This window comes from Tigriopus californicus, chromosome 4 (genome assembly GCF_007210705.1).
Source record: "Tigriopus californicus strain San Diego chromosome 4, Tcal_SD_v2.1, whole genome shotgun sequence".
Taxonomy (NCBI): domain Eukaryota; kingdom Metazoa; phylum Arthropoda; class Copepoda; order Harpacticoida; family Harpacticidae; genus Tigriopus; species Tigriopus californicus.
This window is the reverse complement of record NC_081443.1, coordinates 3,664,185-3,679,649: the sequence shown is the minus strand read 5'-3', so window position 1 is coordinate 3,679,649 and position 15,465 is coordinate 3,664,185. Positions and strand designations below refer to the sequence as shown.

Below are 15,465 nucleotides of genomic sequence, written 5' to 3'. Positions count from 1 at the left end.
TGGGGGTATCCTCCACAATCCCGCCCACAGGTGTAGGAGCTGACCTAGCCGAGATAGCTGATTCACTCTCTGTGGAAGACATAGTTGGTAAAAGAGTTCTAGGTGGCGTAGGAATGGATAAAGGCTTGAATGGCGGACGCTGTTGCTGTGACATGAACACTTGAAATTTTCTGTTATCAATCTCTACCCTAGGTAGAAAACTTTGATGAGCTGGTAGAGGCGGAGGTTGAGACCTTGGAAGTGGGGGTGGAAGCGGGTTGGCAGTGGATCCAAGAGTAACCTCAGAGGGATGGACTCCCTCTATTCCTTCTGGAACATCGTAGATTCTCTCCTCATAATACATATTTGGTCTCAGACCCGGAAACTGCACTGTGGGCATCTCTGGCGTTTGAGGAACATCAGAGCTAGACGCATAATTCAGCTCGTTCATCCCACTAATGGCAGAGCTACTGTCATCATATTCCATTTGCGGTGGTTGTTCCAACGTGTCGTCTTGGTATGAGTAGGCAGTTTTAGATGGGAGTGCATTAGCTGAAACAACTGCAAACTCAAGGGATTTTGGTCTGTGCACTTTAGGCGAGGCATGACTACTGGAAGAGGCCGAGGAGCAATCACCAATCCTGCCACGAGTGAAGTAAATTGGCGACTTTTCCCTCCGCCGATTGGGAAGTGTTCTTGACGAAAATTGAAAGTACTTTTGATTAGGGTTTCCGGGTGGTAGTTGCTGTTGTTGCTGCTGTTGCTTCTCTTGTTGGAGGATGAAGTGCTCATTTTCTGGCACGTGCCTCAATGATCCACTTACCCTTGGGTTTATCATTCTCGGCAACGTGTGACATGGATGCTGTTGCTCCTGAGCGACTCTCACTTGTGTATTCATCAGCGTGGGGATAGGCACTATTTCGGGTGTCATTTGAGGGGTGCGAACTATATCATGAGCGAGATTTTTGGACGACCCGGCCCTTGAAGGCGTCAGTTGAGAATTGCTTTTGACTGTTGGCGTTGAGGATTTTCGCCTAATTAAAGGCTTCATGATAGGGACTATGGTGTCATCTGCTTGATATATGGGATGATGAAGGGTGGGCATTGGCGGAGGCGGAGTGACAATGCTACACGAACTATTCAAAGACATTTTACTGGATCGACTGGCTTGATCACAACTATGAGCGGGAACAATTGGAGCGGTGGCTTGGCGGTAGAACTCCCTCTCAAATTGATTCGTTTCTGTCGACATATGAGGACCACTTGGAATCACCTCATCTTGAATGGAGTTGTCAGTCTCGGGTTTCTCGATGAGTTCGTAAGATTCGTGACTCAGATTGTCTTCAGACGACATGTGACTGTCCTCGCGGGCTAGCTCAAAGTCATGAATCGGATGGCTCATGTATCCACTTCCTCCTGAGTGACCAGAGTGAATGGACACTTGAGAACGACTATTGTTGCTCCGATTGGAGAGTCGTCTGGCCATTTCGTTCCTCTCCTCTTTTTCGACTACGGTGTTTTCCGACCGATTATCAGTCCCAGAGCAACTGGTTCCATCCGCACTATCCACAGACGTGCTGAAGAGCTCTCCATGAACACTGTGTCGGTATCCACTTGCATTATCAAAGGTTCCCGTTTGGGATGGTGCATGATATCTGATTTGACTTCGGTCATAGGGTGACCCCATTGTAGCATAGCCAAAAGATGCCGTGTGCAAGGCTCTCCGTGGAGTAGAGTGGGCTGATTGATGTTGAGGTCGATATGGCTCATAGACATTGTGATCTTGATCAGGAAGGTTGAAAGGAAATCCAGGATCCCTAACAACAGGCTGAGACTTACTAGGATTGAACATCTCTCCACAAGACATACTGAAAGCTTGTCCCACTTTAATTCCAGCAGCAGAAATGAAGGAAGAGAAGGCCGTTAGTTGATTAGCGAGTGAGAAAGAGAGAAAGTTCTGCAAACGAGGAAGTCATTAAAGGACGAAACGAACCAAAGAGAAGCAACCGAAAAAAAGACGAATCCAGCCATAAGTCCCAATTAGTAAGAAGTGTAGTCTTCTAGAAATAAGTAAATAGGGCATTGGAACACCAGTTTTACATCAATGGTAATTTTCGCCCAAAGAAGAACGTGTTCCCCCGAACTCCCAAAGGAACTGATAGATCTTGCCAACATGGACCATCTGAACCTCAGCTGGAGGGAGTGAAAGGACCAAAGGAGTCGAGTCACTACTTATTATGAGGCACTCTCAAAATGAACAGACTGACTCACAGTCCCTCTCTCTCACACACACGCAAACTCATACACGCTCTCTTGGAGGTCGACGTGACCTATTGAAAGAGAAGCTCTCGTACATTTTCAAAGAATATTCGGCAGAAAACCACAAGATCATGGTTGCAACAAAAGAAAATCAGTGAGCACTTCGGGAACGACAGAACCAAAACTCATCCAAAAGTATAGTTCAACTGAAATATTGCTACACTCACCGACTCCATTATCACCGATTGGAAGAAGGGGTTGAGCTGATATGCTGGTTCCTACATTTCCCATAGAAGAATGTAGATTTCGAACGTGTCTGAAAGAAGAAGTGAGTCAATTAGAGACGCCCGATCTCTTCAACAAAAGGCGCTTAAGCTAAATGGGAGAAAAAAGTCTGGGTGGCTTTGGTTTTATTCAGACTCTCTTCAAATAGGGTGGGGAGATTTAGGGTGACAATTGATACTTTCTTTCTACATCATCCCATCAGGTTTTCCTTGGAAACAACTCTGCAGTTTAAAGAGAACTAGAATCAATTTCCAGATCGAGTTGAGTCTCATGATTCAGTTCAGTAGACTAAGTATAGCATATGTCGTGGAAATGTCGAGACTTTGGAAATTTGGTGCATCATACTCACGTCACAGAAAGATTTTCCTTGCTTAACAACTGCACTGAATTAGGTCTTCAGCCCAACGGCATTTGATTGAGAAGATGTAAGCAATAAAGTGGCAAATGCAACAAGATTTAAAACCAAGAAAAGCCTGAGAGTGGTTGATAGCAAGCACAATTTTCAGCCCTTTCATTGTTCATAACACGCTAGATAGAAATAGCAAAAAATGGCAATTTCTGTTGAGCCTTAAGTTTCCTCAGCTGTCACAAGATTAACGAAAAATTAAAGGCCATTCTGGAAGCTGAAAAAGAAACAAGTAACGAGTAGTTCTTTTTGTTTCTGGGTCGTTCCAATTATTGACAAAATGTAACGAAATTACACTTCCTCTAACGAAAAATGGAACGAATTATTGTAATTTCGTTACTAACCCCCTGCATAAGGTATATTTCTTAACATTCTTAACCTCCTTGTTCTTTTTTTCAAACTTGTTCTTGGTTCCGTCCTTACCTTTGGAATGACTGCCTTTGGACGAAGTTTTCCCTCACGAATTCTTGCATCTCCTTCTGTGTTTTACCACTGTACCTGCAAGAGTTAATGAGAAAAAATTATGCCTCAGCCTAAAGAGACTCGCTCTATTTGCCCAGGTGGGATAATCAAATAATTGACAAAGACAACAACCTTATGTTGACCGTGTGTTGTACGCAAATATAAGTACTGTTCCATTTTTTTATCTTTCTTTCGCAATTACTGAGACTCAAATACTCTGCTTATGCTTAGACTACTTTGAGATTAATCTTAAAGCAATCCCTTCACATCTTATCCTAAGCTACTATTGTTGAATCTTGTATGTACGTACATCCATATGAATGAATTTTACGTTATCCTTGCTTGCCATTGATTAAAACAAAACGGCTAACAAACAAGATGAAATGAGTTTGGAAATGAACCTAGACTTAAATAAGAAGGATCCGAATACAAGAGCCATTTCCTGAGAAGATTAAGTATCGCTCATAATTATAGTTCCATTTAGTAGAACTATTTCATTTCAATGCTAACAGGCTCTACTTCAGTGTAATTGATAAACCAACGGGAAATGTGAGACCCTGTTCAACCCAGGTTGTTTCAAATTAAGGGAACCGCTCAGTGTCAAGTTGAGAAAGTAGAAAGTTGGGGAATCATGCCTATTACAATGAAAGCCATCATCATACGTAGTTTTAACGCTGGCTGAACGTGTTTGTCCTTTTTTTCTAGCTTACCTGAAGGACGATCCTCGACTAAGAAGCCGTCGTTTCTCTCGTTCTCTATGAATAGTGGTTGAGCATCGGAAAAACGAGTGGTGTTCCACGCACTTCTTCCAGAAATTCTTGCAATGATTTCTGTCCTCGAAGTAGAATTCCACGGTGTCTTTGTAATAACCCTAAAATGAAACGAATGCTTCATATTCTTTTGCTTGGATTCGCGGAGCACCTTGTGCGAGAACAAGCTTTATTTCGTGCATCATCTCATAGCATTATTGTCAGCTATTTATTCAACCCTCGGACAAGAGAGAGTTTTCAACCATCTTTCGGAAAGATTTTGCATTTTCAGATTTATATCAGCTTGCTAACAAAATTCGTCTTTGTTGATTGTTTTTTTTGAATGTGTGAAGTGAAAAAGAGCATGTGGTTTCTTGTTTATTTTTTTCCCATATGATATTTCGTTTACGTGGACCGATTCAGCTGATCTATTTCTGCTTAAACTTGCAAATGTAACAACTAGAACGCAATATCGAAAACGCTTCACAACGCCTCCAGTGTGAATGCTTTAGCAAATTAAGGATGCAAAAAACTAAATCAACCAATCAACAAGAAAACGAATGGTGCGAGAGGCTCAGGGTGCAAAACCATTATTTTATTTCGTTCAAACTATATTCACCATCATTCCTTACTCACTCACATGAAAGATGCCCTAAAAGTAAGACATGTAAGGATGGTTTTACTTATCATGCACGTTTATAGAGCGGATCTACTCTTTGTCGGGAATATGCTGTTTTCCAGTTATTTTCAGGTCGCAATCGTCTATTAACTCAAAAAAAAAAAATCGATGGAATTGGAACGCTGCAATTTTGGGTTGTCAAAGCATTCATTAGTTAGTAAAGCCTCCGTTCCAAGGGTCATGTTCCATTTTAAGGGGAAAGCCACTCGAAGAGCGAAAAAGGAAACTTGACATTCCAAGGAGAAGATGGGTTGGAAATAAACGCAAAAAGGATGCTTGCAGTAAAACTAAGAGTCGTTACATGGCTCAGCAAATTTACCTCCGGCTAAAGTTGAAATTTATCAGACGGATTTGGAAATAAGAAAAAAATGATAAAATATCAGATCAAGGAAATTTCGTTATTTCTGCCCTAACAGGTGCTCTACCTTAAAAAGAGAGTCATTAACATGGTTCTAAGAATAGCAGCATGACGCTATTCTTTGGAATAAAACTTACATATCCTTCTGGGTGCAATTTTATGAGAAATTTCTTCCTCTTAAAGCTGAGTTTGCGGATCTTCGCCCATGAGAAGGTATTAATTTTGGCTTGGTTCTGAAAAACCACGACGCCAATATGAGCCACTGAGAGTTCCAAGGTCACGCCCTCGTGATCCTTGGCCGAATGCATCTTGATTCCGTACAATTCGCAACGTCGACCAGTTTCCAAAAGATTGAGATCCGCTTCCGCTGGGTTTTGGCCGCTGGAACAAAAACCATGCCAAATGAGAAGATCCATTAACTTGAACAGGATGGGAGGCAGGGTGGATGGTTCCTTACATGTGTCGTTTATGGTTCTCCATGATTTTACGCTCTAATTCTTGGTTCTGTTGTGGAACGAATTTGAAAGAGGACAAATAAGTATGATCCGGGTAATCCTCAACCACATAATCGCCGCATTCAGCTGCAAAGGATAGCACGGTTTATTCCCATTTCAATTAAGCAGCTAAAAGGGGGACAGTAATTGGCGTTCTCTCCCCTCCTTCATTTCCTCGCATCTAATGTTTTGGCAACCCTTTTTCGGCAAATAGAGGTGTCTCAAAACACGCAAAAGGCTCGTGGATATTGGGAATGGTTTCCACTTCCCACAAATTCGGCGGATGTACGGTACAGCAGGTTTTCGGCAAATAGAGGTGTCTCAAAACACGCAAAAGGCTCGTGGATATTGGGAATGGTTTCCACTTCCCACAAATTCGAGATCTTCGGTTCCACCAAGAGATTACATGAACTCTCTGAGATCGATTTTTTTTTCTTTTTGGTGTGTTCCACCATGCCAAAATTTGGCTTCGGCATTGAGCTTTACTACTTTATGTAGATCGTTGTGTGAGAAAATGGCTCTTTAACTTGTGGGGTTTCAGCATTTTTTTTGTATATAAACAGACCCTCTTTCATGAAGACCCCAGCCATATTACTTCGCTGAAAGAACAAACTGAGAGAGAGAGGATCCAAAATTAAGTTACATCTTGGAGAAAAAGGAACCAAATAATAGAATACCCAAAATTGACAGATATCAAAGAGGCAGCTCGTTTTGAAAAGGGTTAAAGAATAGGAGATCGAGTTTACATCTATGACTGAGGTTTTTTTCTCATTATTCACTCCCAAGAATGAGGGAAAACAGCCAAGGCTCATAAAAGACACAAAGACGTTATTGTGCGAAATTCACACTTGGCCAGCAATGGCCTCAAGAATCTTTGTAACGCCAAAAGCGAGAACGAAAGCTAGAATATTGCGAGAGAATCCTTGTCTGAACGGCGAACCTTACCCTGGACAATATATGAAGCCATCAGAGCAGCTGTGTTATCATTGCATTGGAGAAGGCCGAGGCCCAGGTCACGCTTAACTTGGAGCGTGAACAAGTATCGGGTGTATTCCTCTTCGATTTGAGTCGGATCTGGGGTATAAAATTTAACACAGAATCGGAGCAAAGGCTCTGATGAAGTGAGCCCGACTTGATGGTTCATCTGCTTCTCCAGATCCAGCCAGTACTAAGGAGAAGATTAAGATCGATAAACGCTCATGAGAAACTTTGCCACTTAAATGATCCAAATGGACCTTCTCGTACCATAACGCCATGAGTATCCTCGTACTCGAGTCCAAAATAGTCCACTTCGAGTAAATTGAGCTGCTTGCAGACCTGATCAAAGAGGACCCGGCCCGGAACCTTAGCCTGAAACAGAGCAAAGAAGAACTTTTTTACTAGGACAATCAGGACCTAACTTTTTGCTCCCAATTCGGAGCCTTGTCGTCGATCCTCGGAAACACAATGGTTCGCTTTCCACAACATGCACGAGGTTCTTGCGTTTGACGAAAATGCATGTGGGGAACTCTGTAGATTCGGCCATTCCTGGATTTTAACCACTTAAAATGGAGGCAAAGAAATATGGGACTTGAACTTAGCCTAGCGAGATGGTGCGTTTCCAGGATCTGGCTCGCATATTTTTAATCGTAACGCTCATGAACAAGCGAATTGGTAATGAAATATCGTTTCCGTTTCAGAATTAAGGCGAGTGGCATTGTGAGATGGGATCTTGTAGCATCGTCATACTATTAAGCTTAGTGCTGAGAGAAGAAAATAATATCTGGTTCAATGAATGGAGTGTTCCATCTAAGCCATTATGACATTATGCAGCGAAGCTTAGGCTTTCCCTTTTCTCTTTGGCTCGCTGTCCTTTTTTCCACTTTCAGCCATCGTTCCCATTTGTTGTCACTCGAATGATCTTAAATGACCTTTTTTGGTTTATTGCGGTCCAGTAAGAAAGAAGCACTTGTAGGAAAACGCCATTGCCTCTGCGTCTTTTCCAATAGCATTAGCGCATGCGAGTTTTATTGCTAACCAACATCTTTCAATGTATAATGGAGGAAAGCCAGAGCCAGATCGAGATTCGCATCGCCTTTCATCCCTTCCATTGATGTATTGCCAAACTCTTGTGCAGCCGCTCCATTTCTCAATACTGTATAACACAAAGTGCACACAAAAATTCCTTACCTGAATATGGAACAACGTGATGGAGTCATCTAACATTTGGACCCGAACCGCAATCATCTTGCCACCGGATGATGTCGACGACGCTGGGCTAGTAGGCGTGGCATTCCCACTTGTCGATTTCATGCTGAAAAGCAAAAAAAAGCAAAATTGCATGTATTTTGCAGCACTTCGGTAGTTCTTAGGGAAATAATTGAATAAAGCTTGACATAATCATTGGTCCTGACTGTCACTACATACAGATGACAGAATGAGTTAGACTTGTTCTAGACGATGTTGATTGCGATTGGCCGAGAGCGAATAATGTCCCAAAAACATCAACACCTGGGTCGTAAGAAACTTGAAGAAGAACTTTAGGAACGGGAAAAGCAAGCACACAGAAACTTTTGGCCGCCCATGAGAATAAGCGACACATGAAGATAGGCGTTACATGGAGAGTGTTGTTGAGGTCTCTCTATTCTAAGAAATGGTACACATATTTTATCTCTTCATGTTCGGAGTACTCTTATGCTGAGTACATTTCACGTATCTAAATGAAGCCGCTTCGAACACTAAAATGTACCCTACTCAGTTCGGTATCAGTCTGTCGTGGGTTTGAAAGTTTGTACGTGCAAAGAGGTGATTCAATTACTGATTCTGAACAAAAGATCCCTGGCCATTTTCGAGCATATTGGAACAATCTTAAGATGGATCAGGGTCTTAATTTTGAGGGAGAGAAAGAAATGGAGTATTGAGTCATGGGATTCTGGATCTGGTTACCCTGACTTGATCTCAAGCTCTTGCTCTCGTTATTTGGAGCCACAATATCAGCAGATGGAACACGAGTCCATCTGCTAATATGAATATTCTATTGCAGCATTATATGTTTTTTTTCTTCCTTTTGGACCACCGCTAACTCAATTTCTGACATTTGTTAATCGACAACGTTCATGTAGCCTATCACAGCTATTATTGGCTTGTCAAGATTGTCTAGTGGCACCCAATTCTAGGGATGGAAATGACTTCGCTGAAAATAAACATTTTCGTCTCCGCTTTGGGTCCTGATGTGGAAATCGAAGCGATTGCTGTCGAAGCACTTGCTGTCATTTCTCAAGAAGAAGGGAAGTCAATCAAAATAAAAAATTGGCTTGAAACTCAATGAGATGTTGTGATATTAGATTCCATTTAACATGAAATCAATTCAACCTCCTCCGCTTTCATTTCCAAATTCTGCTCTACATCCTCGGAACATAGTAGATGGTCTTCAATTGTTAATTAAACCGAAAAATCCGTAAACAGGCGACCGTAAAATAATTTTGTGGGTCGTATAGATTTAAATTGAGTCAAATTGGATGAATCTTGGACCACAAGACGGAGGAAACTGTGTACTTTCACTCTCAATATGATTGTTCACACAAAGCCAATGAAGGGGCATGCGATAAAAAACATATTGAAGATGGTGGTAAAAAGGTGTCGTCGTCTAGTTTGTAAGGTCACATATTCTTCTGGAAGTGACAGTTTTCAGCACTTTGCGAGGATCGCACAAAAGAGGAAGAGAGAAATGAAAGGTCGAACGATGGTTCCCTGGCCAAAGAGAAACACTGGGGTTGAGTATGTCCCTTGAGGACGCCGAAGCACATTTCCTCATTTTCTGAGACGGCAAGCCTGATTCAAGCATGTTCTGCTCTTGGCCAACTATCCTTTCGATCTTTGCGGCCCAGAGGGCGAGCTGCTAGCAACGCATCAAGTTTGGCTGGGAAAAACCAATTGCTTTCACCAACACCTGCATCTTTGTAGATAACTAGAACCAGAAAACGAAGCATTGCATTCACATGGTCGAGTCTCTTGCATTTTCAACAATAAGATGGTTAAGCGAGAGCAAGCCTGAGTGGGTCTCACAGCTAAGGGTCACTTTCCCATTGTGACTGTAATGAGGGGGGGAGTGGACGGACACATGGATCGAATGGAAGGACGTAATACTGCATACAAGCTTAGTGCACAGATCAACCATCAATAAAAGAAGAACCGCCCAGTCTTTTCAAGCTCATAAACGTGGCTCGTCCCAAAAGATACACCTCCAGCGGAAGGACTGTCGTCAATTCATTCATCATTCCGTGGAATAACAAATTAGGAATATTATTTGCTAAACGCATATCAAGATCATAAGAGATGTTTCCTTTGGAAATAAAGCGAATGTCTATCAAAGCCCCGTGTGCCATCAAAAATTCATGAGCCTGGCCAGAAGCGGCTCCCGAGGAGAGGACCATGCGATCGCTCTTTGAGCTAGCAGTACTGTATATGCTGGCCAGAGCCTTCATCTATGACCCACAATCATCTAAGGGTCCGATATTCTTTCTCATTGACCTCTAACCACTTTTCTAGGAACTGGGCGCATTTGGAGCTCATCATTCCCACCCAAGTTAGAAAGGAGCTGAATAAACATTCTCAAGCAGATTTCCTTGAATTTTCTCCGTGTTCTTATTCCATTGACACAACCGCAAGGAAATCTCTCGAGTCTGGCTTAATGACTTAGAAGAGGGCGAACTTGAGAGAGAAAACAACCATAAAGGAAGGCATGATTGCTCGACTACTCAGCGAACCAAAAACAGTCAACTAATGGGATTGATTGATTTCCGTGAAGTGAGATCCATGACATCATTACGTTCCACAATTGCTTATGGAGTTCCCAATTTAACACTCCGAATAACGATGATTAAGCGAACTCAATCCATTTAATACAGAAGTAGTTTTCGTCGAGCGAGGAAATCTCAGAAGAAAATGTGCTCAATGACTGCCTCGTTTCGATTCAAGTATAGATCAAGGCCAATGAGATCTGCAGAATGATGCTGAAAACAGACATAATCACACATCATTTTTACCCATGCAAATGTAGGAGCAGGTGTGGTCATAAATTTTAACTTATCTATCCGCGCTCGAAAGGAAAGGCGAGAATTAAGACGAGAAGAGGTCAACTCAAGCCAAAAACTTTTCAGGTCAGATCCTTCATTCAAAATCGTTTCATCGGGACGAACGAATTCAAGTTGTTAACACGCGTCTGACAATGCAAAAAAATGCGAATTCATTTCAATTTCTCTTTTTCTTGGCTAACTATCAAGTGCTTGAAAAACCCGTCCTACTAAAGTAATGGACAAAAAATAGTCTTGAAGTCAGAGCAACGAGCACGTTAATTGGAGAAAAACAGTGATCCTTTGGTTAATTCAACAAGGGCTCCAATGAGATTCACGCCTGATTGAGATGAAAGTGTGCCAAATCTGGGCTTTCATCTAATTACGAGTGAATTTTGTATTTTTAAATGGTTGATCCATCCTGAACAAGTCTGACCAGATGAAGGCAGAACAGAAGTCGGAGGAAACCCTCATTGGCTTACCTTAATGAGTTGTTAAAAACATTCACTATTGAGCAGAATGGAAGAAGTTCACCCTGGGTGTAGAAAATAGGCCTCCCGTGTTTTATGTCTTGCCTCGAATTTACCCACTGCCTGTGCACCACCCTCACTCACAATTGTTTTGGACCATTTTAAGGCACTCTCACATTAGCAAAACGAACAAGATATGATATCGCAGGTGAGTGGAGTCTTCTTTTTGGTCCTTCATTCCCTGCCTTCCTCCCCAAATTCGGCCTTCTTTCTTTCCTCTCTGCCTTGATGTTCTTCCTTTACTTTTGAGGTCTCTCTCTCTCTCTCTCGCACTCTCGCACTTACACACTCACTCTTTCTCCCTCTCTGTATGTAGTGAGTCGCCTCTGTTCTGTACGCTCGTTTCTTGGTCAGCTGCTGAGCTAGTGAATGAACTGCCTTTGCTTGACGCTCACGCCCTCATTTACTTATTTGCTCACGATCGTCCCTCACGCACCCTCGCTCGCTCGTTCCTCACCTCAGAGCCTGCTTCCTTCCATGGTTGCTTGCTTGCTTGCTTCTCTGCTTGCTCGCTCGCTTGCTTGCTTGCTCGCTCATTGACTTGACTCTCTTGCCTGTTTAGCTCGAGAGTTTTCCCCGCGAGCAGTTGAGGGACAGCTGAGAGCAGCAAACTGGCTTTACTCATCCATAGAGTTAGAATAATGAATGGAAATGACATTGAGACGCCGAATGCTCCTTCCATCGTAAATAGGAAAGTGATAGCTTTTTTTATTCGTTACTTGAAGATTCCACAGAATGATATTTCTCGATACATTTGTGATACTCCCACAACACAAAGTCATGATTAACCAAACTTGATGGTTTCGGACACAAGAAAAACCCACTGATTCCAGTTCTTCCCGTTGATATCTACAAACGCAAGGGCTAGTTTCGCTGGATCTATTGCCATTTCCTTTAGGAGTGGAGGTAGGTAGCATCAACAACACATACACATTCAGACTTAACTCCTGTGGGGCCTAGAACTGTGGCCATCTCTCTTCACATCCACCATCACCTACACTACTTCTTCTCATCCGTTGTTGTCCCAAAAATGCTGCTATTCTTCACCACTCGGATCGCATTCGCCCAGCTGCTACTTGTGCCTTATACCCGATTCTGGCTTGTTGTACTTAAGCCCATTTTGAATGACCACGAACTCAAAGTTCGTCAGACTGTTGTATGATTGTTATTTTACCACACTTCAGATCTAAGCAAACATAAAAGTCTTCAGCCACTTTTGAGCCGTTTAGGACTGGTTTTATCCAATGGAAATCGTTGTTTCCTGTCCAAATATACATTTTAGTTGCAAACTGCTTCGAAGTACATACATCTTTCTAAGGGTTTTCAAGTTACGTCTTCAATACCCGCTGTTACGGTATCATGTGAAGGTTGTATTTTTGACCTGAAATTTTAGACATCACCAAAGGGTATTAAATGACTAAATGGATGGATGGATGAATACAAGCCCCTCCTTCAAAAAGGAAGACGAGTGGGTAACTTTCCGTCAAAAATTTAAACGACATTTATCTCTCAATAAGGCTTGCCAGGGTTCTTCTCTCAATGGCCTCCAAATTGGGAGAGTTGGATGGCTCCGAAAAAGGAGTGAGACGAGACGAGGACGGCAAATCTGCCCGGCTGCAAATCGTGAATGGACACGAGATCCCCTTTCTCCAGGAAAGTGACCCCACCCGTGAAGCAAGTGTTGGCCTTGTCACTTGTTGGGTGCTTCGTCTGAGTCATTGAGGTGCAGGAGAAGAGCGGTTTACCGTTGGCCAGGATTTGGTACGAATTCACATCATGAGAGTCTAGATAATTGATCTGTAACAAACAGGTCGCAAGGAGTTCAATGGCAACTCCGAAAGATGATCGCCCATAAAGTGTTTGTGTACTCAAGGATGAAACCGATGGCGCCAGTCATTTGCAACGGGTGCAACACATGAGCAGCCAGAGACGTAGAGCCAATGGCGGTACATCCGTTGTAAAATGATTGCAACTATTTTGAATAACTTGCAAGTGCTAGGGCTCACCTGGACATATAGGTAATATATTCCGGACTGAGTGATTGTCATGCGGCCTTCATTTGTCATTGGAAAAGCCTTGATGGCCCCCATTCTGGAAGCCCATCGGGCGGGCACCCATTGCTCGAACCGGCCCACTTCATTCTCAACCCTTCCCAATCCTTGGATCTCTTGTGTTGCATGGTGATGGGAGGGATTAACAGGGTTAATTGTGGCCACATAATGAATGGCCTTTAAACCCAAAAAATTTTCGGATAGGCTTGATGAATTGTCGATGTTGTGCCTGGAAACAAGAAAAGGCGTAGCTTCAAGCAAATGGTATCCATGGAAAATCGATGTTTGTGTGGGGATTTCAGTTCTGACCGTAAGGAGGCATCTGCCGCGATGTTGTTCATTCTTAGGCCTCTTCTGTTGTTGGCAGCCTTTGTTTGAAGGTTGAAATTGCTCGAGAGTCCTCTTATGCCTTGGGTTTTCTAAAAATCATTTCAAATTGGACAATACTGCAAAATCGCGAAAGTTTGTCTCGGGTAAGACACTCAACCTATGTTCATTCCCTAGTATTTGTCTTGAGGGATGTTTTTCCCAAAATATGTCAATCGGAATTTACAATTTCAGTCAAGCGTCGTTGTCAAGGATAAGTTCCTTATAAAAAGTATGACAAAAATAGCACATCAAGGTCAATAAAACTAAAGCCAGTCAAGAAGAGGGAGCTTGTTTTTTGTCTTTGCGTTAACGTTAAGTCATTTTTAAATGAAAATCAAAAAAACTGCAACGGATCTTTTGTTGGAAAAATGCTGATTTGCAAAAGTTCATTCACTTTTTTCTTTAAATCCGAAATGTAGCCAACCTCATCTATTGGGGTGTACGCAACTGGATCTCTTGGGAATGGGATTTTTTCTCGCCTCTCATAGTACGGAAGATCAGGGAAATGATTGAACAATCTTCGGGCTAAGAACGATCCTGGAGTAGAACCATCAGAGTGTTGATCATGCCAAATTGGGATTTTCCGTCTGTTGCTAAAAGTTCACCAAATAGAAAAGGCGATGACATTTCTATCAAAAGAACTTAATTATTACCTGGATGGGCGAGGAGGAGGTGACGGCGGTGGAGGTGCAATCGTTGTTGGCAGAGGCAGTGAAACTCTCTCTTGTTGCCGGTATAAATTTTCGTTTGAAATTTGATTTGGAATGTGTTCATTTTTTTGATGCTGAAAGAACGCATCGTAAACTCTCAGCCCTTGCGTGGTTTGGGCTCCGTTACCGATGAGGCTCACGTCCATGATCAATGGGCTCTCCCGACTCATCGGAAGCGCTCGCTTCCGTCGAAACTCGGGTTGTGTGACCTTTGTCCGAGAGATTAAGAAAATAAATAAGAATGTAAATCACGAGAAATGTTTTTCAGAATCTTTGTATTTTGCTCACTGCAGGTACTTTTCTGATCGCTATAAACAGGAAATTGGGTCCCTTCGACCAAAAAAGGAGTTTTTTTGAATTTGAATTTCATAACGATATTTTCTTTATTCAAATAAGTGCACAGGCAACAAATTAAGCTCGGCAGATCGGTGCAACTCTAAATCATAGAACTAGTTTTTTCATTGGGCAAGCGAATAATAATTTGTCTGTTTTTTTTTCTTACTGGTTGCTTTGAGATCCTCGTCATTTGGTATTGCAAACTATTGATTTGGTCTTGAAGCGACATCATGTCTTGTTGACATTGATATTTGTTGTAAAACACGAAGGTGGTCAACAGACTAATAGTGAGCAAGGTCACTACACTAGTTACAAGAATAAGTGAATCCCCACGAGATTTGAACTTGTCTGCTATTACAGACATGTTTGCTATTTGAACTCCAACGTATGACTGACAGAGGGCTTGGAAATTCGAAGTAAAAACATTTCAAAGTTGTTTTGAATTCCAGAACGTTTAAAAAAGCTCAAGGCAAAGTAGGCACTTTTTGGAATCTTTGTTGGTTCAAATATTGAGCAAAAACTTTTTGTGAGATCAACCTAACCTAATATATTTCCTTTTGTTCTCTTTAGGTAATGTAGGATATGATTGGCAAAGCAACGTGAAAGTGAATTAAAGAATTCAAATCAAAAGTCAGCAGAAATTCGTGTAACCGCACACTTTTCGACGTAAACTTTTGTCCCATTAATTGATCGTTCAGTGAGGCTACTACCAAACCGATCAATAAATCCACATTTTGATTTGTACTC

The 15,465-nt window shown here is 42.1% G+C and overlaps 2 protein-coding genes across 4 annotated transcripts in view; both read right to left on the bottom strand.

Moving 5' to 3' along the window:
* The window catches only part of LOC131879697 (FERM, ARHGEF and pleckstrin domain-containing protein 2-like), a 23,989-nt gene extending 12,411 nt beyond the window's left edge, over nt 1-11,578 (bottom strand). The window contains exons 1-9 of the mRNA XM_059226073.1: nt 11,205-11,578; nt 7,841-7,964; nt 6,917-7,021; nt 6,617-6,839; nt 5,635-5,758; nt 5,315-5,558; nt 4,102-4,262; nt 3,353-3,427; nt 2,466-2,554 (exon numbers count right to left, since the gene is read on the bottom strand). Coding sequence (XP_059082056.1) covers nt 2,466-2,554; nt 3,353-3,427; nt 4,102-4,262; nt 5,315-5,558; nt 5,635-5,758; nt 6,617-6,839; nt 6,917-7,021; nt 7,841-7,963 — 1,144 coding nt within the window. The 5' untranslated portion in view covers nt 7,964; nt 11,205-11,578. The remainder of the gene's footprint in view (nt 1-2,465; nt 2,555-3,352; nt 3,428-4,101; nt 4,263-5,314; nt 5,559-5,634; nt 5,759-6,616; nt 6,840-6,916; nt 7,022-7,840; nt 7,965-11,204) is intronic.
* Nucleotides 11,579-12,601: 1,023 nt separating this feature from the next.
* Nucleotides 12,602-15,136, bottom strand: LOC131879705 (uncharacterized). Of its 3 annotated transcripts, none has more exons than XM_059226083.1 (6): nt 14,885-15,136; nt 14,326-14,591; nt 14,097-14,265; nt 13,613-13,722; nt 13,259-13,532; nt 12,602-13,049 (listed from the first exon to the last, which is right to left on the bottom strand). In XM_059226083.1, exons 1-6 carry the CDS (start codon nt 15,080-15,082, stop codon nt 12,789-12,791), a joined length of 1,278 nt encoding a protein of 425 aa, XP_059082066.1. In that variant the 5' UTR covers nt 15,083-15,136; the 3' UTR covers nt 12,602-12,788. The 3 variants fall into 3 exon arrangements, with proteins under 3 accessions (XP_059082066.1, XP_059082068.1, XP_059082067.1); XM_059226085.1 differs by having other exon boundaries at nt 14,121-14,265; XM_059226084.1 differs by having other exon boundaries at nt 14,097-14,259.
* Between the last annotated feature and the right edge of the window lie 329 nt (nt 15,137-15,465).

Excerpts from the sequence above, each read along its gene's own strand:
- LOC131879705 (XM_059226083.1), bottom strand. The coding sequence starts at position 15,082 with ATGTCTGTAATAGCAGACAAGTTCAAATCTCGTGGGGATTCACTTATT. Across the intron at positions 13,533-13,612 it reads GCGGCAGATGCCTCCTTACG|GCACAACATCGACAATTCAT; the intron begins GTCAGAACTGAA and ends TCTTGTTTCCAG. Across the intron at positions 13,050-13,258 it reads TATATTACCTATATGTCCAG|ATCAATTATCTAGACTCTCA; the intron begins GTGAGCCCTAGC and ends TGTTTGTTACAG.